At 35.6% G+C, this 24,397-nt stretch overlaps 1 protein-coding gene and 1 non-coding gene across 2 annotated transcripts in view; both read left to right on the top strand.

Annotated features, from left to right (window-relative positions):
* The window catches only part of LOC149078577 (diuretic hormone receptor-like), a 79,401-nt gene that overhangs the window by 5,506 nt on the left and 49,498 nt on the right, over positions 1-24,397 (top strand). The window contains exon 2 of the mRNA XM_089240690.1: positions 12,890-13,015. Coding sequence (XP_089096816.1) covers positions 12,890-13,015 — 126 coding nt within the window. The remainder of the gene's footprint in view (positions 1-12,889; positions 13,016-24,397) is intronic.
* Positions 23,734-23,805, top strand: TRNAD-GUC (transfer RNA aspartic acid (anticodon GUC)). The gene has a single exon. It is a non-coding gene; the product is annotated as a tRNA-Asp (tRNA).

The following is a 24,397-nucleotide window of genomic DNA, read 5'->3' as shown; positions in this document are numbered from 1 at the left end:
TGATCATTCCAAATCTAATGAATTGGATAAACCTGGTTTGATCAACACCATCTACAGCAAAAGGCCTTCACGCGAAACTCGAGACGTCACTGAAGGATGTCATCTCATCTATATAGTCGCCTTAATCTCACCTATACTATTGGATATACTACAAAAAAGGTACAGATGGCGCATGCGTTGGCCTGCTATATCCAATGACCTTTTTCAGTGACGTCGCGAGTTTCGCACGTAAACCTTCTGCTATAGATGGTGTTGGTCTGATTCCTTTATAATTTAATCAAATACATGCGGGATGCGTGATTTTATTTTAAAGAAACTATCTTTCATTCGTGCCAGAAAAAGACTTTCATTATTTCGGGGGGAGCAAGGTTCAGGATATTCCCATTTTTAGCTTACTGGATGAAAAGTAAGTTTGATGACAAAAATATAGTTCTCAGAAACTATCGGGGTTTTTAATGTCAATTTAACCACAGGACAACCCCTTCTCTAAAACTATATGTAGGATAAGTTATTGATTAACCATCTAAATGATGTAACCACAAATTCAGAGGGATTCATTTCTGACCTAAAAAATGCAGTTTCTAATCAAATTCATTTCAGCGGTAGTAGTTTCACACGATTATCAATGAAAGAATTTATGAATTGAAAAAAAACAAACACACTTTTATTTCGAATGGTTTCAATGAAAAATGTATAAATTTGGAAAATATTTCCAATTATTCTAAATTTAAGAAATCAAATAAATATGGATTGGCACCTTATACAGTAATTCAATTAGTTTCATACAGCACTGCATATTTGAAAGAAACTTTACTTAATCTTATCATAATATCATCATTCGTGGAAATATTCCGTGATTTTAGGATAAAATTCGCGCCAGAAAACATATGCATTATTTTGGGCATTGAAATTTTCGTTTCCAGCTTACTGGATGAGAAATGAGGGAGTAAGATGACGGAAATACAGTCGAACGTGGTTGATTCGAATCTCAAGGGAACAGAAAAAGCGCGAATTATCCAATTCATCGATATAGGATAACTATACTTTCATTAACAAATTTAAAACTCATAATAATAATTATGAAAAATGTATTGAGTCTATTAATATGATATATGATTATTATGATAATTTTCACTTTGTTGCATCTAGGATTTATATAAAACGTGAACTAAACGATGACGAAAACTATTTAATTTGTAAACTTGTAATTTTTCTTTTAAGTATTCCTAAATATTGCACAAAATCTTTAAATTGATTTAAAGAATGAAAGATGTAATTTTTGAGCTTCAACAGCGTTAAGCGTATTTTTTTCTTACATGCCCGTAGATTCTGCAACTGCAATTATTAGAACAAGGAACTTTGATGCTTTCTTGTGGATTCGTTCTCTTCGTAAGAAGCGATTCAATCTTCTCTCTCTATGTGATTTCATTTTCTACTTTTTCACCAATGTCTACATCCGCAAATTAGTCACAGCTTTTTTAGAGTTGCATGAACTTCGTTTGGACATGGTAAAGACATATTCCATAACAAATGAACAATAATGCTAGAGAGATATGAATCTTCAACACGTTTTACCAGAAAAGTCCCTGGGATTTGAGCACTAAAGCTTTTGAAAATTCTCTTTGTGGAGAAAATTATCACATACAAGTATTCATAACACACAAAAGTACTTCCTGAGGAGTTGCATCTGCCATTGGTAGGTGCTACTGAAGTCATCCAAGATCCGGTAGAATACCAGCTGCAGCGGGAAGACAAAAGCAATTGTGTGAAACTGGTAATGATATCATTGCTTTTTAGAGCTAAAACAAAAAAATATTCAGATGTTTTATTTTAGTTTTTTAACACTTAAAGTAGGACATTGATATTCTGAAAAAAAATCAGTAAACCACGGAATAAAAGAAAAGAGATTACTAAAATTACTAAAAATTATCCAGAAACTCTGAGATAAGAGACATCTTACGACATCTGACATATCTGAATCAAACTTCAAAGTATCAAAAAAAAAAAAAAATTAAACAGGTAATTTCAAAATTAAATTACTGAGAAACTCAAGGGGAATTCATAAAGTTCGAATTATCCAAATATTTGAATTAACGAAGTAGAATTTAACGAAACTATTTTTGGTTTTTCATGTTAATTCAACAACAGAGTAATGGCAACCCCCTTCTCCAAAAATTATACGTAGGGTATTTATAAGTGATTGAAACCTAAAGACTGTTTCGAAATAATTTGAAAGGAATTCATTTCTGACCCAAAAAAAAACAAAATTCTGTTTCTAATCAAATACAGTCAGAGATAGTAGATTCATATGCTAATAAATGAAAGAATTCCTAAAAAGAAAAACATACTTTTACTCCGAATTGCGTCAATGCGATATATTTGGAAAATATTGCTGATTATTTCGACACTGGATAAAAAAAATTTGGTTCTGTTTCTTATAATTCAATTAGTTTCACGGGAGATGCTTAATTTTTCTTCAAAGAAACGAAGTTGCAATCTTACGAAAAATGTCAGCAATATATTATTTATGCAGCCGCATTTCAAAAATCTGCCAGACGCTTAAAAGATTATAAGTTTTCTTCCATCTTTACTGTGGTATGCTGAAAATTTTATAATTTCACAGAGACTTGCTTCTATATTTCTTATATTTTATTCAATTTTTCTCTATACACCTTGTAAGTCGTGATTTTTTTTGCAATACTTTACATGGAAAACATGAAACTTCACGTAAACGTTTTATGAGATTTCTCTCATGACCATAACTTTGAAAAAAATTATATTTTCCGATCAATTTTATCTCGATAATTTTCATAAATTTTCGATACTGTATAGTTAACGATACTATATATAATATTTTTGTTTTTGTCAAATATGACTCTTGTTTAATGATAAGTCACGGTGTTAGCAATGAATGACCGGATTTTAAAAATTTATATTTTCAAAACTATATTACACGTAATATAAACCAGTGATATGCAGGGTGATTGAAAACTCAACGTACAAATTTTTAGGGGAGGTATAAAACACAAAAACACAAAACAGAATCCCACAACGTAGGAATGTATGACCGGAAAGCCCAACCGGATCAGCTGGAGGATCAACAAAGATGCAGAAATGACAAAGCCAATAATGGGTGGGAAAAACAATTCGTTTAGCGATACTTTTTGCACGAGGACGGTATATGTACAGGTTAAGTTTCACAAATGCTCAAAGTTATTACCATCCACAATTATGTTCGCTTCACAACGGCGACGCATTGATTGGTGAACCCTTTCAAAAAAATACCCGGCATTTCGCCGAGGTTTGCAGCTGCGGCGAGGTCGGTGTCTGAGTCAACGGCATACACTCGAAACTTAATGTGTACACGCACTGTCCTCGTGTAAAGTATCGCTAAATAAGGAGTTTTCCACCTATTAATTGCTTGTCATTTCTGCATCGTCGTTTATGCTCCAGCTGATCAGGTTGGGGTTTCAGGTCATACATTCCTATGTGATTCTATTTTGTTTTTGTGTTTTCTACCTCACCTAAAAGCTTTGAATCATCCTGTATTACTTGCAATTGTTTATATTACTTGAATTGAATTTCCTAAAGGGCAATACAGTAGAGTCTCGTTTATCCGACCTTCACTTATCCGACATTCCGTATTATCCGACGTCCCACATAAATCGGCAACAAGAACTGCAAGCTGTGAGCGTAGTCTATTTTTTGTTGCTCCCGACTGTACAGTGGCGCACCCGTCTACACTATGACTCAAGTGTCTGTCATTTGCCCCACCCTCACTCACTCACTGTCAAACACTCACTACTCAGTCAACATCATGTATAGCAGAAGGCCTCCGCGCGAAGCTCGTGACGTTACTGGAGAAGGTCATCTCACCAGTAGCCATTGGATATAGCAAGCCGACGCATCTTTATCCTTGTTTGAAGTATATCCAACGGCTGTTGGTGAGATGACCTTCTTCAGTGAGGTCACACGCTTCTCGTGGATGCCTTCTGCTATAGATGGTGTTGAGTCAGTGCAGTGCAGTTTATCATTGTATGCGGATCGGTTTATCGTCTTTTGAATGCGTATGTGTCTGTGTTAATTTGACAAACGTTATGTTGTTTAACAGTTGAAATTTACGCAAGTATGGCGACGAAAAGAAAGTTATAAAACATGAATATTAGGTTCATAATGTGTATGTATACTTATAACATAGTTTGGCGATTGATGAGCGTTTTTAACCCTTACCTATTATCGGACATTTTCGCTTATCCAATGTTCTGTAAGCTCTTTTATGTCGGATAAGCGAGACTCTACCGTACCTCAAACATTTCCATTGACCACTATGAGTAGTATGACTATATGAGCCGTATTTTACGGGACTTTTTTGTATCTTTGGTTGGACCGACATTTTTTAAAAAATGGTGTTGTTTTTCCAACGAAGCTTATTTTAATTTTATCTTTATTAAAATTGTGAATGTAGATAATTTTCATAACGTATGAAATATGGTGTAGTCATTGTCATAAAGAATAATGACAATCAATTCTGTGTTAGTACCCCGATATAATGGTAAATATTGAGATCGTACCCCGATATAATGGTAAACATTGGGATCGCACCCCGATATAATGATACAATACATGCATGAATTATTATGTACAGTATATCATGTAGTACGATTTATCATGTTTACCATCGACGCGACTCTTGGGTATTATGCATAATCGCCGGTAAAAGTGATTAATTTAGAGAAATATACCAAACTAACTAATGATGCTTGGGTGCTGTGCATAATCACCTGTAAAATTGATAAATTTAGGGAAATTTCTCAAACTTATGAAAATGCTTGGTAAGTATGCATAATAACCGGTTATAATGTATAAAAACCGCATTTATCACATTTACCGTAACTCTTTGTGTATGCGTGAGTGTCATGGTAAATGTGATAAATCCGGGTACTATGCATACTCACCGAGCAGTTCGGTATGTTTGATAAATTTCCCTAAGTTTATCACTTTTACCGGCTATTATGCATAGCACACAAGCATCGTTGGTAAATTTAAGTGCTAAAATAACTATCACTCCTACTGGTGATGATGCATAATACCCAAGCGTCATGTCGTTGGTAAACATGATGAATCGTATTACGTATGATATAATATAAGCGATAATTCATACAAATAAGTATCGTATCATTATATACGGTCGTGAAATTTGCCATTATATCGGGGTCCGACAATATTCATCACACATACTGGACTCATTTGGAATTTTTTTTTCTTAATTAACAAATTCACCAATTTCACTAGAGCATTAAATTATGCATAAGTAGTTTAGTTATAGTATATTATACATAATCACAGATAAATGCGATAAATATTGAGTATTTATCAAGTTCACGAACGACGCTTGGATATTATGCATATTCGCCGGTAAGAGTGATGAATTTATCAAACTTACCAACACAATTGTTAGGAATGCATAGCAACCAATTTACCACATTTATCATAATAAACCAAACAGGCCGTGAAATAAATTACCAACAATAGAAAATAAATGAAAATGGTTAGAAATCTTGTTAATTGATGTATGTTATTGCGTGAGTTCTTTCCCTAAGGAATAAAGAGCAGTATTTTCCCTCTCTAAAAATAGCAATATTTTGAAAAACGAAGGGAAAAAAAAATGAAAATATGCAACAGCAATTTTATAATTTTTTTTTTTGAAAATTTCCTTCCTTTTTTTTTGTTGCGGCTGAATACGCAAACCACATATTACCCGATTCAGCTTGTTTCCTAAAAATGAAAAACCACTCTTTCATAAAAGATCCGAATTTCGTTTTTTTTTTTACTTATGAAAAAATTAATTTTTCGACATTTTTTTTTTTTCAGTGTCCATGAAAAGCAATCTATTTCTTTCAAGAATTATTAAGGAATTTTTCTCGAGTAAATACAAGAGCTTTGCATATGAATGAATTTATGTGAAAAAGAGAACACACCTTTTTTTTTTTTGGGATTATTTCACAGTTTCGCTGTCAAAATATTCATTTCCTGAAAGAAATTGCCTTTTTTTTTTCCTGTTTTTTTACGGTAATAAATTAACGGGAGAAGAAAAATACTTCTTTCATAATTGAATTTAAGCGTCAATTTACTGTTTCCATTGTAAATTATGCTCACAATGACATGAGTATGTTAATCTCATTTTGGGGTTTGTTAGGTCAGACACCGGTCTTTTAAGATTATCGCTGCACCAAAGAAATATCGATATTTCTAGGAATTCATTTACGTTGTGGGTGTTTAATAAGATGAACTAATAAATCTTTCTGACTATTTTAAGAATTTTTGAATTTAAAAATCAGAGGAATTGGTAATGCGAAAAAATTAAAAAAAAATTCTAAATGTAAAATTTTCAAAAAAAAATTCTAAATGTAAAATTTTCAAAAAAAAATTTGAATGCGAAAATTTGAAATGACGAAAATGAATAAATGCAACAATTTAAAAATTGGATAAAATTTGAGACATAAAAATGTAAAAAAAAGAAATCGGAGAAAAAATTCCAGAAATGTAATTCATAAATGGGGGGGGGGAAAACTCCGAAAAAATGAAAAATGTGAAAAACATTCAGTAAAAAAACATTCCAGAAAAAATATATAAGAAGTTGGAAAAATTCCGAAAATAAAAATGTAATAAAATTTGAGGATAAAATATAAGAAATCCTATCCACATTCCGTTGAAAATTTTGAACAATGCGAAAGTATCCCCCCACCCCCCGATACCTACGTTCATCCAATGTAAACATATTCAAACAATGAATTATCTCCATAACGCAAGTCCCGTGTGCGCCAACAAGGATAAGTATAGCTCTTCTTAGCACCCCCTTCAACCAAGTCCATGTCCTTCTGTGGGTAATGCAAGTTCGATACCCGGTTCGTCCTTATACGGCGGGGTACAACAAAAAACAGCGACTTGACCGCAGCAAAAATTGCTACCGCAGGGAGTCCTCCATCGAGGGGTTAGCGCACCAACCTCTCGATGAGTATAAAAAACAAGCCCGCCGTTCGGTATCGGCAATAAATTGTAGGTCCCCGGTCTAATTAGCCCTCGTGTGCAAAAAATGACCGTGGTGTGACAAGAACGATCAATGATCAATCTGTGGGTAATGGTCTTGAAAAACATTACAGCATACTCCACTCCAGGACGAACTAAGCCTTGGAAAAACTGAAGAATGACTTCAGCAGAACGCGGAAAGACTTTTTTGAAAATGGAACCGAGCACTCTATTTGCTTTTTTGACCACTGCTGAACAATTCAGAAAACCTAAGCCGCTCGTCAATGAGAATTCCCAAATCGGTGACCCTAGTTGCATCCGGGATAGTGACTCATTCAACTCGTAAGAGAAACGTGGGTTTTTCGAACCAAAATGAGCGACCATGCACAACGCTAAACGTCATACTCCATTCATCAGCCCATACTCAAATCCTGTTTAAGGTGGTCTGGAGCAACTCAGTATCGTTGTTATTCCCGATCTTCTTGTCCTGTGAATTTGCTAATATCTATAAACATTAAACGAAAATTAATGACAATTTCAAATTGTTGAAAGAAATACATAATTCCTCAATTAAGGAAAAAATTACACAATTAATGAGAGAAATGATTGAAAATAAACGAGAGAAATGATTGAAAATAAACGAGAGAAACAATATATTGATGAAAGTCATCTTTTCAGAACTGATAAATATTCAGAATTCACGAATGAAACATTCTCACAATTAGTAAAGGAAATATTTTCAGAATTCATGAAAGAAATACAGTTCACGCCGTTTGCTATGATCATATCGGAAATTGGAGTTTCTCATAACACTAACCGATTGGTAACTACAGCCAACGTTGCTTATTTAAATCACGGATAATGTTATCATTTACGCATTGTTACCAGTATTACAAAGAACGGAACGGACCAATGGAACGGAACATGGGAAAAAAATTCGTTTGTAGCTATCTAGACCTTGTGGGTATTGTTATCAGTTTCTTTTTTCCATGGGAATTTTTTTTGCTCATGCTGAAGCTAAGGTTTAACTAAAATTATTTTTTTTCCTGTAAGTTATCGTTATCAGTCTACATGACCATGTAGGAGGCTATGTTCTCTCCCCCTCCCTAGTTGACAAACATTTCCGCACTTAATGTCATAATCAGACCGTAATATTCGCTATATACGGTATATACGTGTGCAGCGGCAGTGCAATGGCGTTTCTATAGTGAAGGCAAATGAATGACAAAAAAGTCATATCCTTCAGTGTTTGATCAGTTTCTTTCAGTTGACCGGATTCAATTATATTTTTCTGAAAGACTTTCTCAAGGGATCTATGGAACTGTATTGTGCATTAAAAATAATAATTTATGATATACATTATACAGTTTCAGCTGAACTAAATTGCACTTATGCTTCACAATGGCTGAATGAAAGAAAATGCAGGATTTTAGCTTTTAAAGGGGAAAAAAGTCCTGTTTTACAATTAAACAAAACAAAGCAAGAAACAGAACGATCTAACACTTTGCAGTGTATTATAACAGAGTTGCCACGTTTTACCAATACCCGTTAACCATACTGATGTGTAGTCACCACCACACTCACAAACAGGATTTTTTCGGACAGTTACCATTTGGTTATTGTTATCAGGAACCCAGAGTCCCAAATTGATCACATCAAGCGGCGTTGACTGCATATACAGAAGAAATAAAAAAATCGAATATGATGAACATATGTCCCGTTTGATCGAACGGGACGTATTAAAACGGGAAAACGGAGTTTTTTCCCTTTACATATAACTGGTTGCAAAATGTTCAATCGTCCGGTTTTATTTTCTCATATTGTTCTAAAAGAAGATATATTTGCACTGTGTCATTTGGGATTTTGCTAAAATTCACCTTTTATTATTTATTATGGCAGTGGAACCCCATTGATATATTTAAGGCGGCAGAATCGAAACATCGTACAAATGCACAAGTCGGACAATTTTAAATTTGACTGGAGATGATTAAAAGAACTGATAAACTACAAGTGTATACAGTAGTGGACCTGTATCCGCCCGATAGATACTGTCTTAACACGGGGAAGAAACCCCTACCGGGCACGGCCCGGAGGCTCAAGTACATAAAAGGCCTGATTATGATATTTGTTGCTATGATTTTCGAAAAAAAGCATAGCAATTTATTACCAGGTACTTTCACCTAATTAGGGACCCAGAGTATCTTTTTGCCCACGGGGACTATGGTGAAGTTAAGAGCAACAGGCCTGCAACGGTACAATTATTCAATTAATGCACTTCACTCATCGAAAAATTGATGGCAACACTACACAGAAACAAACTTCATGTTAGGTTCACAATATGTACACGTACATTCCGGCAAGTACCAATTCTTTAAAAATTCTTTAGGGGAATGTGTACGTGGTGCATGTACGGTTAAGTAGATAGGTGATGTTAAGACGATCTAGCCAGCACTTTCCATATGGACAGGACATATTACAATGGACTTCCCCGACAGCATAACAACTATACGCTCCCAGGGGAGAATTCTATCTATCTATCTTTATAGCTTAGTTGGTAGAGCTTCCGTCCAGCAAACAAGAGACCGGGTTTCGAGTCCTCGTGAGGGCAGAGATGAATTTTTTCCTTCCCTGAAACACTGATATCTTTCATTCATCCAGTTTTCCGTATCTGTTTTATTAACAGAGGTAGAGTGGCGTCTTTCTTCATATACATCGTGATCTGGTGGCCCTGATGACTGTCATTTGCCGGCTATTAGCAGAATGGTGCCGCTGTCCATTGCATGGAGCCATTCAGCATATACATACGTTCCAGTGGGGGGGGGGAATGGGGTTCGAGTCCCCATGAGAGCAGAGATAAATTTTCCTTTCCTGAAAAACCGATATCTTTTCATTCATCCAGTTTTCCGTAGAGTTGTAGAGCTGTTTCGTATCTGTTGTATTTACAGGGGAAGAGAGTGACGTCTTTCTACATATAACTAGTTTCAATTGATGCATATTTTAAAAAAAGAGAGAAAAGAGTTAGTGACATCTAGTGTTGATTTAAGACACTAATTTCACACTAATTAAGACACGATTTGGTACATATTTTAGCAATATGTTTAACTTTTCTTTTGTATGAATTCATGTTGTTATTTTGATGAAATTTATTACCGTTGAGCTTAATTATAGAGAAATTATATGCAGTAAAATATCGGTTAATATAAATTTTTCTTATTTTGTTCTTGTGGATAGATTTTTCTATTCAGTTTCAGTTTCGATATTTGTACGTGTCAGAAAAAATTGGTTTCGATCTCTAGCGCCATCTGTCTTTGTTTATGATTACTACTTTCTATTTTCACACACCCACACACACACACATACAGGAATTTCGATAATATTTTGTCACTATTTTTTTACCAGATAACTCATTTTTTCTATAATTTAGAGAGACTTTTTATCTATTTCGATAAGTTGCGGCCACTTATAAAATTATCGTATATAGTGAAATATCGGTTAGTACGATGTTTCTTATACCCTTATGTGCCTGAACCATTAAAATAACGTTTGAAAACTTGTTTCCATCTTAGCTTTAAAATAGGCAAAAAAAACAAAGAATAAAAAGAATCTCGACGAAATAAAATTTATGACATAAACTCGAAATCCTAATAAAGGAACTTTTCTCCGTGATGTAATATCGGTCAGTTTCGTACTTTGGGAAAGTGATAACAATACCCAAATGATAACATTATCCGTGATTACAATAGCAGAATTAATCTACCGTTTTGTGAACAACGAAAGAAACATCTTCAGAATAAGTGAAAGCTTTCAATATTTTAAGACACCACAGACTCGTTTCCCAAATTCTAGAAACCAAAAATTTTATTGTTCAGGAATAAGCATTTTGAAATTCAAAATACACCCATGGGTCGCAAAGTTAACTCGTGTTGTTGATTTTGTGTCATGGCTAACAGAAAAATAAAGAACTCCCCCACATTAGGTGGCCTGAATTGTCTGATTGTGCTGGGAATAGAAACATAGTAATGCAACTATGATTATTCACAGTTATAGTTAATATCAATTATTTCTGTGTCGGAGAAATCCATCAATGCTAATGGAATTTATATGTCTTATCACATTGTTATCCGGAAATTCGAGTTATATTGTAAATATATATAGATGAATATTAATGGCTTGGATGAAATCCAATTGATGACGGTCGAGAAATAAGAAGATTATAAGCATTATTGGATTTGCGGTACAGCTAAATTATAAGCGATTCTTATACTTTTTGATTGTTCACTAATTAACTAATTTATCTGTAAAAGTGCTTTTTAATTATTTTTCTATGCACAAAAAGAATTAATAAGACAGATGAAAACAATAATTATTTTTTAATTAAATAACTTACGGTTTCTAAGGTTTTGAAAGCAATTATTGCTTTTAAAATAGAATTCTGATATTTTTTTAATTTTTTTTCAGTATTCGAAAACTATTATATGAGGAGCTTATTTTCAAAAGGGAACATTTCCAATTTTTTTCCGAAATGCACTTTTTAATGGTTTATGAATCTTTGGAATAAGCTCTGATGGATTATTCAACCGAGATTTTTCTTGGTAGAAATTACAATGCAAAGTTAGTCGTTTCTATCAAAAGGGAACATATCCATCTTTCCCATACATAGCGGTATTTTTCATCTCTTGATAACGGACCTCTTGATAACGCACATACATGGGGCGAAAATTTTGTCCGCTAACGAGGAGTGCCCATTAATGGATAGTAAGATACATTCAGTCCTGTCGATGTAATTAAAAATGGTGTCCGTCAGTGGTGGTGTCCGTTATGGGAAAATCTACTGTAGAATGACCGTGTTTCTTATGTTACGGACAGTAAGGGTACCTTCCTGAGATAGAACATTTCTGAAATCAACAGGTAACAAAGAAATTTATGATATTTCACACTTGAGCAGCTCAAATTTTAATCAAACAGTAACATTTTCCCACTAATTTTTTCTCAAAACTTCCCAAATTTTTGAAAATTCGAATGCGAATAATTCTTTCAAATTTTGATCAGGAAATACTGAATTTAAATATTCTTCGACCATTCCTATGTAATGCATTTTGGGTTATTTTTGTAAAGCAAATGTATTCCGGAGGAATACATCTTTTACTTCTACTGTAAATTTAGTAAAAGTGGAAATGTTCCCTTTTGAAAATTAGTTGCTCACGTAGAAATGCAAATATCATGTTTTGAAGTAATTTTCAACATCAAGACAATCTAGTCAGAAAAAAAATTCATATTTTTAAGTTTTTAACCTAGAATATTTTGTAATTTATGTGAGAAAAACATAAATATCTTGTAGAATGCAGTTAGAATATTTGTTGGTTTGCATATTATATGAATGTGTGAAGCAAATAGTTAAAATCTCCAATAAAAGAAATGCATGTTTTTGAAACTGTTTGTGTGCAATAGAGTTTATATCTTTCAATGCATCGTTTAGCCGATAAGCTACAAAAAGCAATTATTCCATTGAATTGTCAAAATATATATTTTTTTATTATTTTCTTTTTTAGCCCGTAGGAGAAAAACCAATGGTAAATTTGAAATTAAAATCTTGGTAATAAAAAAGACGACGAAAAATACAAAGAATGAAAACAATTTTGAAATGGTAAATTTCAAGTAATAAAACAAAAGAAAATAAAGCATTTAAGGACTGAAATATTGGTAAACTACGTCAAATTTTGTCTACAGTAACTGCAATTACAATTCAACTGAGCGCTTAAAATGATTTTGTGGCATAGGTTGATATTATGAGGGATTGATTGTGCAATAATACAGAAATTTTGGCAATGACTAATGGCGAATTCTATTTTGCATTTTTGAATAGACCATCGACTCCAATACTGCAACATTACGTGGGATGGTGTCTCTTGTTGGCCGCTTACATTAGGTGGGACAATGTCCAGCGTGTCTTGCTTCTCGGAACTCAACGGCGTCAGATACGACACAAAAAGTAAGTATATGTGACGAAAATATTTGAATATTATTCGAATTTCAGAAAAAATATGTCAAGAAAAACTACACGATACTATTTCAGAGAAGTTGATGATATATGATCGATCGCTCATTAATTAACCCCTTTTAAATCACAGACGAAATATTTCGCCGAAACACACCAGTGGAATAGTTTCAGTCCAGTTCTTTATGTTTTCTTTCCTCTCTCCTCACCATCACGGAGCTTTATTGTAACCCTATGAACCGAAGTCTCCCCCCCCCCCGTTTTTACTATACTCCTGTTAGTAATTTTTTTCTTCGCATATAATGCATCTTTCTAATATATACAACATGTAAGAGGAAAAAAAATACTTAAGGTCAGGGTGAAAGATACATCTACTATATAATCTATTTTTCTTCTTGATTCTTTCCCGTTCTTCTTTATTCTAATGTGCGGTTTGGTTATGACAAGGCTACCAGATTTATCACCGATTTGTCAAATAGGGATAATACAAATTTGTTGCCAAAAGCTAGTACGTGAAGTGGTTATGGGGTATCACGACCTCTGATGCTTCAAAATGACAAAATAGACAAAATATATATTTCACTAAATTGAAAATCCACCGCAAAAATTTTTTTCAAGTCTTACTCGATCAATTGGTTCTTTGAAAATAAAAGAAGTAATGAATGATAGTGGAAAGTACTCAAGTAATGAAATTTAAACGAGTTTTTCCGGAAAGTTTCCCGAAGTTTTTGCAATCCATCCGTAAATAAGAAAAGCAAAATCCACTGCATCAGAAATTCTGAAAATTTGTAGAAATGTTTATTCGACATATTTTAGTAGAATTAACCTCCGATTTAGCAACTGCCCAACTGGAAATATTAAATTTTTTTTATATAATTCCGATATTTTTGAAACTTACTTTTTCTTTCAAACCTTTAAAATACATAAAATTCTAAGGAATGGTCAGATAGAATGGTCTACAGAATGGTCCAAGTTCGAAGTTAATTTCACTAACACGTGTTGAATAAATATTTATGCAAAATTTTAGAAATTTTGAAGAGTTTTTAGAAGCGCTTTAGTTGGTGCTTTTTTAGAAAAAAAAGAAGAGTGTAGTAGTTTTTTTTAACCTTACGGAACTCAAAAACTGTAATCTGAGAAAATCTTGTTCAAAATGTTGTTTCTTGCAACATTTACACTATAATTCATTTATTTTATTTTCGATTTTGGAGGAAAAATTGATGGATTTATACGGAATTTTTCGGATTAGAATTGCGTTAAAATGGAGCATTTTTCAAACTCATTTCATTTACTCAGACACCCCTTGAATTAAATTGTAGGTAAAAACAGGCTGTTCCAAGTACAGCAGAAATCTCTGCAACCGCTGAGTTCAGATTAATGCATTTGATTACAAAAAGTTCTGAAATGACGTGGATCTTCAGGCAATTTATCACTGTGATGGCTAGTTTTCATTGGCTCAGAAGATGCCACTTTTAAGGAATGTACACAAAGATAATGAATTGAACAATTGTATTTTTTTTTCTTCACAATAAATAGCAAGTACATTTTCTGCAAGTTACTTTGACAGTTACAGAAATCTTACTAGGTACTTTGAATTTATGTTTCGCAATTCGTGAACCACATCCTTGACGAGAAACGCTGAAAACTTCAAAATCAAGTGTCTAAGTGGAATTTTCAAGAAAATTAGTGGAAATGTTACCTTTTAATTAAAACTGGAGGTGGTCAAGTCCGAAAACTTGGAAATTTTTACGTCACCAAAGTTTTACCTAATCCTGGAAGGTAGCCTTACATTTATACACACACACACACACTGCCCTCTAGTCATTAATATAAGAAACACGATAATTCTATAGTGAAATCTCCCATAACGGACACTTTTTTTAATTAAGTCGATGGGGAGCAATGAATTTTAATGTCAATTAACTTGATACTCCTCGTCAGCAAACAAAATTTTAAGACCCAAGGGTGACCATTATCAAGAGGTTCTACCAGAAAATACCGAAGTGAATGAACTTGGCAAATATATTCACCTTTGGTAGATACATTTGGTAGATAACTTTACATTGTAATTTTTACCAAAAATATTTACATTGGAATAAACCCTGTTGCATATTCCGATAGAGCTCCTCCCAAAGATTCAGAGACCATTGAAAAATGAATTTCGAAAAAAATGGAAATGTTTTCTTTTAAAAAAGCTACTCGATTAATGTTTATGACGATCTGAGTTACAGAAAACTTCTATATTTCAACACGAGCACCCTTTCAGTTTAAATGTAAACTGAACTAAAAAAGGGCGCTCATATTGAAATGTCGTAGTTTTATATAGAAGAAGTTGTCATAAACATTAATCATACATTATTTGTGCTGTATTTTACGTATTATGTCGAGTTTGTCGTTTTACAGCTATGACGTACGTTTGTTGTTTTACAGCTCTTATAGTGACGAACTCGCGATCCGAGGATCCACAGTGAACCCCAGGAACCCCACAGTGGTGGTCGGCTGAAGTTGGTTTTCTGTGATTCCCAACTTCAAGGCGCAAATGCGAGCCGATCTCCCCGTTAAAAAGTCTCGCCACAGAGAGCAACAGTCCTACAACGATAAATCATTCAATCATAACACTTCACTCATAGTTAGAAAAACTGGTGGCAGATGGCAGCACTATACATAACAAGCATTACAGAGAAACAAAAAAAACTTCACGTCAGGTTTCACTACACGTACACGCACATTCCCGCATGTACCGATTAGTTGGGGGTTCCGCGGGGTGCATGTGTGGTGTAGTAGTAGTAGGTAGGGCCTCCAAAAAATGGCTCGGGGATCCATGATGTTCTTAAGTCAGCCACCTCGTTGGGCAATTTGCCTGCTGTGGCGTTGTATTTGTATTTGACTGTGAGTGAAATTTGATTTTCTTTTAATTTATGAAGAAAAGAGAAAAACACCAACAGAAAAACTCTAGGCCATGATAAGTATTTTCGTGCAAAACGCACCTTTTTATGTTAATCAGTTGATTTGTTAACAATTTTTAAAATGGGCGTCCAACACTTTTCGTCCACGCTGTATATTGATACAATGGCCGACAGAATTATTTAACAGAAAGCCCAACCCCTTTCCGGAAAAGGGGGGGGGGAATATAATTAAAATATCACGTTTCGAATGTGATAAATAGGATATGCGAAGACTGTTACCAAATGACAGGAAGTCGAACCAATTTCACTCATAGATACTTCAATCATAGAACTTACTCTTTAGTCAGTTTGTCATAGATAACTCGGCAAGCTATCGAGAGATCAGCTTATTCATTTATCATATACGTATATATATCTTACACGTATCTCTATCTCTCTTTAAAACTCCCCAACAGACTGCCATTCTATGCTACATTCATAATGAGATTTATCGTATGACTTCGAATAGATGGAATCTGAATTTCATTACAAATTTAAAGGTGAGAGATAAGATTGTAATGATACCCGATATCTTTTTTTTTGAATGGATTTATTATCTCATAAATGCCATTTCATAATGCTATTTTTATGAACTTCTGGCCAAGTAGATTAATTTTCAAGTTTGAGAAAATGTCATAATTTTTTTTCAAGTATTTACTCACCCTAATTCCTGGTGAATGAGCGGCATCCATGGAAATAGCTAAAAGAACATAGAGTTTTCTTTAGAATTTTTCTTTTGAAAAATCAGTCAATGCGAAATTACTTACTTGCCGAACATGGTGGAGCTCTGTTGCTTTCACAATTTAAGCACACATACTGCTCTTCTTCTCCTAACCAGATCATGGGTAGCACCTCGGTCTCAGTGAAGAGATTTTAGTAGGTGGTGGTCGAAGAAGACCTGGGCCATGCTGGAAGGTGTACATCTATGTGCTGTGAACCTAACGTGAAGCTTCTGTGTAATGCTTGTTGTGTGTAGTACTGCCACCTGCCGTTAATTTTTTTAACCGTGAGTTAAGTGTAATGTATGAATAATTGTATCGTTGCAAGTCCGTTGCACTACGTGGCGAGACTTTTCAACTGGAGCATCGGCTCGCATTCCCACCTCGAAGTTGGGAATCGCAGAAACCAACTTCAGCCGACCACCACTTTGGCAACGGTGGGATTCATACCGAAGTCCGCCACTATGATCCTCCTCGACCAAAACAGCAGCAAGCACTTTGTCCGGAGGGCGTGGATGTGCCGAAAAAGTTTTGTTTTGTTTTTACTCCGCATTAATAAACAAAAAGATGCATATAACGTGCTAAACAGAAAAACCGAATAACTTATGCAGAAGCTTTGAAAAATACTGAGAATGTGCACTTGGTAATATGTATACACACAAAACATGCAACTTAATAACAAACATATGTAAAACAGAAATATGAAGCAGAAAAAAGATGTGAGAGCCGGAATGTTAGTGCACGATATATGCTGTACAGAAAAACATTGGGGGGTTCGTGGTTCCAACGGGAACCTTGGGTATATTTTCAACGTACATATATACAATCAACGTGGTTAGTTCAAAGTCCAGTCACTAGAAAAAAGTTCGAATTATCCAACTGAAATATTCTGGATCCGTAAAAAGGCTACAAATTGCAACTTGAGCACCAGTACTTGCATAGGATAATAAATATCAATTACTGAAATTTGATCATCAGTTACGAGAAACTGTTTCCCAAATTTTTGACACTGATAGCTGTTATCACTTTCCGATACTTTTCTTACTCTTAAAATGACGATAAAACTTTCAGATTTTGAATGGTACGCCTTGATCCATAGATTGGATAACGTAATTCCCATCAAGTGGTAATCATTCTCTATGCACACCAGCTGAACACCGTTAAAATGGGCATTAAATCACCAAAAAAAAAAAAAAACACCTAAAATTTACAAATTAGCATTTTGGTATTTTCCTATATTGACAATTCATTATTTGAAATAACTCACTCGTCATTCAAGCCCATTTGCTGGATTCGTTCAGTACGTATAGGCTTTGTTATGAAACTAGATCATGGAGTTTTGCCTTTTTCCGATGAACAATGACATTATTTTTGTCGAACTGAGTTGTTAGAAAAATAAATCTAATGCGAAAAGCAAATTAAAATCTCACGTGCGTTTCAGCATATAAAGGGTGCCGTTTTCAAAGAACGCGGACTCGTTTTTTATATCAAAAGTCTATCATAAAAGTTAGGTATATTTTTAGGACTGGCTCCGCATTTCTCTTCACGTTGCTCAGCAGACAGAATGCCAGTGTCACAGTTCAAACCAGAAGTCGAGATCGAAGAAAAACGGTATCCATAGTGTACTGAAATTAAGTCAGAATTTTTAAATTATGTATTTTTGTTCCTCAGAAATTTGTTGTATAACAACTTGGTAGAGAGACACAAAGTCTCTGACGGCTTATATAGAAATTTTCCAAACTAAATTTGCGCATACAAAAAAAAAACATGATTTCTTCTCCTCTAACTTTGAATTATCCAAAATATTAAAAAAAAATTGAACTAATCAGGAAATGTCAACATTAAATTAATTAGGTAGACAAAACAAGGGGAGCTCGTAAAAGTTTGAATTATCAAAGTTCCACTGTATACGGAGTATCAAAAAAATACATTTCCGAAAAGCAAGACAAACTTACAAAACGTTACAAAACTTTTTTGTAAAAAAAAAAGAGGCATGCGTTAGAACATGACCGTAAAACATATTGCATGTGAAATTCAGGTACTATATTATGTACCAGAAAAATTTCGAACCCGTGGCAAGGGTTCTCAGTGTAAACTGGAATTATTTTTAGATCTTGGTAAAAACTCGGCAAGTGGAATAATTTTTTTTTAGAAAAAGCAACGAATATAAGAAGTTATTCAATAAACCACAGTGTTGTGAATGTGTGTGTGTTTGTGAGTCGCCTGAGGCCAAAGTTGAGCTAGACGCGGTTTTATTACGGAGGCTCTACAAGAGACGAGTTTCTCTCTTTAAATGTCAATGAGGGACATTTGCTTTTATATACGACAGATGGATTCGCATCCAGGCGTAAATTTCAAGTTGAATCTCGCATCATAACTACACTTGTAAGAAGAAAGGGAATAAGAAGAATAGAATTTCTATCCAGAGCATGGAATGGCATGATAAAAGAGAACTTCGAGGCGAAAGTTAATCTGTTATAGAGAGTATATAACAAAAATACCCGTTGACGACGAAGTATACTTCTTAGGAAAAACTGGGAGTATGGATGCTGCTACCTTGTCACTATTTTGAGCGCTAGTCTTTTTACGGTGGAATTCGGGTGAAGATATCGAGCGTTCAGAAGAACTACTCGTGTCGCAATCGGGCTTTGTCCATATCATGGCGTACTAACCTTCTAAGGAACCCTCTGTTAGCTGTTTATACAGTCGACGCTCGTTATAACGACCCTACGTTATAGTGACCATTCCATTGCAATGCCTCTGTGATTGGATAAGTCAGTTTTTTGTTTGAAACTTTGACGAGAATAAGGGATGACACAGAAATCTATCAATAACATTATTTCGATCAAAAACAAAAATACATTACACGTTGATTTCCGATTTCTATCTGATACAATGCGATCTCCCGATCATTTCCTCTTTTCCGGATTTACTATCACGTTTTTAATCCTCTCTTCCTTCATAAGATTAAAGCTCATCTTCAAAGACAATCTCTTAAACCAGCAAAAAAGTAAACCAGAAAAAACTAATCCTTGAGAGATTTCCTTTTTCTCTGACGGAAGTATTGGAATTGGATTCTCCAGGAAACAAAATAATAAATAATAATTATTAGAAAGAGTCTGAACAGTTCTCTTCTCTGCTGCCCAGGATGAATCTAGGATCTTCCAGATAAGTATCATTTTCGCAAATCAAAATTGTTGAAAATACAGAAAATGCTACCAAAGAAGAAAGAACATCAGTGGCGAGCCTTTTCAACCGTCTCTGGATGGAAAAAAACGTGGACCCGATACCATCCTTCTAACATCAGCCAATAGGGATCAACACTGCGGCAGAGTTGTCATGAACTTTGGAAGAAATCATTGCAGATCGCCGTTCATTAATGTGTTTATAACAAGTAAATTCACGCATTTACCACTACTTCACTAAACACCAACTCTGGCCATATCGCTATATTGCAATTTACTGCCATTAATGAGATAGGTTGGAAATGAAGGCGCTGTCTATTGGTGGTCGCCTCCAGTTCGCTAGGGAAAATGTCTCGAGCATTTACCATATTCATTTAAAAATATCGGGAACAGATGGGAGTATCAGCAACAACACGTAACACGTACAGCTCTGGCAACATAAATACGTTAGGGGGCACGCGTATACTCAGAAGACATACTCTGGCTTGTACCGATTCGTTAGAAACTTCTCAGAGGGATGTGTACGAGATGCAGGTTCGGTTAAGTAGTGGTGGTACTGTGTTCGACAGAGATACTTACTGACTACTACTACTACTTGATTGCACACCAACTCATTTCATATAAGGTACTTCCATACAGCAATTTTATACTGATCGAGTCTGGTCGGAATTATTTGTCTTTCTGGAAAAAAGTAATGTTATACTTCTGTCCTCGTGTTAAAGAGGGATGATTTTCGGCGAGAGCAATGATGAGGCACCATCTATCGTTGGCCACCTCAAGTTCGGTAGGGAACGTATTTTCTATGTCATTACCCGACATCAAACAAAAAGGCAGCCTTCATGATGGTAGACGAGCATGTTACCTCTGCACTACTAGCATATTTACTGACCGGTTAGAGTTGGAGATAATATTTGGATCCCTATGACAACTTTTCACTGACTGTTGGCTCGCAGTTCCTTTCCATTCGTTGCTCGTCAACATGGAGCTGAACTGATGGATGAATATCTTCAAAGTGAAGAAACTCAGTGAGAAAAACCTAGCCAATGGAGAATTTCGCTTCGATCATATTTGGGATGCATTTGAGACACTTGGAAATTGCAACGAGGGACTAGCCAAAAGCTAAGAACTGCTTTGGTGCCAGTGTGAGTATGGTGCCCGAGTGGCGTGGTGGTAAGATGCTCGCTTATTACCGTGAATGTTGCTGTCCCGGGATCGAACCAGAGGGAGGATGTAGATAAGATATTTTCCCTAACGAACTCGAGGCGACGACAGACAGCGCCTTCATTTCCAACCCATCTCATTAGTGGCACTAAATCGCGATATGGCCATGAGTTGGTGTTTGGTGAAGTAGTGTGAGTAAGATTGACTCAGGAACTCTTCAACTCTCCCGTTAACAGTACGAATTTTGCGACCTGTGCGTTCGTTATTTTGACCTTATAACAAATATCACTACTACTACTACTACTACTTCTAAACCGTACATGAACCTCGTACACATTCTTCTGCAGAATTTCTAATGATTCGGTACATGCCGGAACGTGATGTGTGAATATGTGTGGCATTAAGTATTCATGTTATCGGAGTTGAGCTTGTTTCATGTTTGAGATGGCACCTATCTTCCATATTTTGAAGTGAAAATGATTAATGCTTGAATTTTCATGTAATGTGTTATGTTGAAGGTCCATCTAAGCATTTATTAAATGCTCGCCTTCACTTAGAGGTCTGAAAATATGAATAAGAGCAGGTTTTGGTATATATATATATAAAGAAAGAGTATTTTTGATGGTAAGTGAGCATTTATAGAACTTCGGCCTATCCGGCCCACCCTTCCGTCACATTAGACCGGATAGTCCAGAGCCTAGAATACTTAAAATCTTCTATTAATTTATATTTTTCACTTAGAAATTGGAATTACGTAAATTTCCAAGGGTTAAACCACAGTGTCGTAACTAGGCATGTGTAACAGGTGTACCCGCACAGGACCTACTTGGAAATGGGGCCCCCCCAGAATGGACCTAAATGGCACAAGAATGGTCCAGATCAGGCGTAACTGCAAGTTCTTGCACAGGACATAGGAATGGCTATAGTTACAGCCCCGGTTAACCATTTACCTGCGTGTAAATATGTGCAGATATGCTTTCCTTTTTACGCAAGCGAAAAAGTTATTATTTTTCAATAACAGTTCCGAACGTATTTATTTTTCTTTTTGTAAAAGCACTTAAACTCAGCCGTTGCATAATATAGTCAATCAAATACAGTCGAATATAGTAAAAAGGGGGGGGTAAGCAGTATAAGCAAAATTTTCCGAGAATTGGAAAAATAATGAGCGGAAAGAAAACTATAACCCAGCTATTTATATTACGGGGAAATTACGGGACATATTCCTCAAAAAATTTAAGGGACGGATCATTACAAACGGAGGTAATAAGCACGTTTTCGTGATGAGACTGAGAAATAAAACTCCCGAATAATCCATCATTCACTTTTAATTAGAGCGTGAAGCGGTAAAATTAAGAAAAATTAAATATATCTAACTCTTCTCGGAAATCTCTTTGAAGAATTGCGTTTGACGTTGAGGAAAAGTTTCTAGCTGTTGATATTTTTTTTTTTCCGGTTTTTCGAAAATTCGTTGTTTATCTTCGCGCAGATTTTCCCAAAGTTTTCCTAAAGGAAAAGATAACTAAAATAAGAAACCTCTCTGAATTTCTTTCGAGGATTTCGATTCTTGCCTCGAGAGAAAGAAAGAGGAAACAAGACGAGAGATAAGTTTGCTTTCCGTGGCAACACCCATCTCATCGTCTTGAGGAACGTACATACACTGTCCATTCCATTTCATTTCCTAGGTAATTCCAATGTATACGTTTGGTCTTATGTGTGTGTGTGTGTGAGTGTGGATACACGGTATAGCATCAAACAAACTTTCACCATCATCGGTGGATATTTCGTGACATGATGTTTGCTTTTTTTTTTCGAACCAATATAATTTGAAAAAAAACCCCTCTGAAATTTCTATTAATGAATAAATTTATGAGTTTTAAAATTTTCTGAGAAAAAGTTAGATGTCGCTTATATTAAAACAACGGATAATGTTATCATTCTGGTATTGTTATCACTTTGACTCAGTTCAGGAGCAATACCCCTAACATAGGAAAGGAATTCGTTTAAAGATATCGAGACTTTTGTGTTTGTGTCATCTTTTTTCTTTTATTGAATGTTTTTTTTATTTTATTTTTGCTTTTGCATATTTTGAAGCTAAGGTTGGACCAGACTTATTCCTTCCCCTGCAAGTCAATGGTTCTCAAACTTTTGTCACACGCGGCCCCCTTGCCCAATTGGTTCATACGTGGCTCCCCAGGATAGTTTAGCACATATTTTTACTCATAAAAGAACCACTTCAAGGCATAGTCACACAAATGAACATCTCCTGCTCACCGAGACGGCTGTAACAAAGGTTAGCGACACCTGTGGAGCCACTTTGAGAAACTCAGCTATAAGTTATTATTACATTGGCAAAATTTCCCTACGCAGTTCACAATGTCCTAATCGGGGCTGATGAGCAGCTATGATCAATGTACAGGGTGGTCATAAAATAATTTTGCGGATATACGAGCCCCTCGCGGCGGCAAAAATCAACGAATTTGAATAAAATTCGAGATTTAGGTGTTTTCAAAAACACCTATATCTCGAAGAAACCTAGAACCTAGAAAAAAGAAACCCAGCTTTACGGCCGCAGTTACGGTCACAACGAAAAATTTCGAAAAACTCGAATAGCAGTACCCACTTTTTTTCTGCATTGTAAAATGATCAGCATTTAGAAAAAACATAAATGGCGTTGGAACGGTGTCTGTAGCACCATAAACTACCTGTCCTCGGTAGTATAGTGGTGAGTATCCCCGCCTGTCACGCGGGAGACCAGGGTTCGATTCCCCGCCGGGGAGGCCTTTTTTTTACCGCTGTGGTGGTCGAGTGGTTATAGTGACGGACTCGTGATGCGAGGATCCGGGTTCGAACCCCACAGTGGTGGTCGGCGGAAGTTGGTGTTCTGTGGTTCCCAACTTCAAGGCGCAAATGCGAGCCGATCTCCCCGTTAAAAAGTCTCGCCACAGAGAGAAACAGTCCTACAACGATAAATCATTCAATCATAACACTTCACTCATAGTTAGAAAAACTGGTGGCAGATGGCAGCACTACACATCATAACAAGCATTACAGAGAAACAAAAACTTCACGTCAGGTTTCACTATACGTACACGCACATTCCCGCATGTACCGATTCGTTGGGGGTTGTGGGCGGGGTGCATGTGTGGTGTAGCAGTAGTAGGTAGGGCTCGTAGATAGGGTAAAAAAGGGTTCGGGGATCCATGATGTTCTTAAGTCAGCCACCTCGTTGGGCAATTTGCCTGTTGTGGCGTTGTATTTGTGGGCCGAGGACGCCGACAAAGAAAGATCGCACCAGAGGGTTGGTGCACTAGACGCTCGGTCAGGAACTTCCGCAGATTTGAAGAAATTTCCCGACCAAGCATCAAGCGC

Source organism: Pholcus phalangioides, unplaced genomic scaffold (assembly GCF_987345545.1).
Source record: "Pholcus phalangioides strain wild (caught in Gottingen) unplaced genomic scaffold, Ppha-v1.0 ptg000013l_1, whole genome shotgun sequence".
NCBI classification, from domain to species: domain Eukaryota; kingdom Metazoa; phylum Arthropoda; class Arachnida; order Araneae; family Pholcidae; genus Pholcus; species Pholcus phalangioides.
This window is presented reverse-complemented; position numbering and strand designations above follow the sequence as displayed.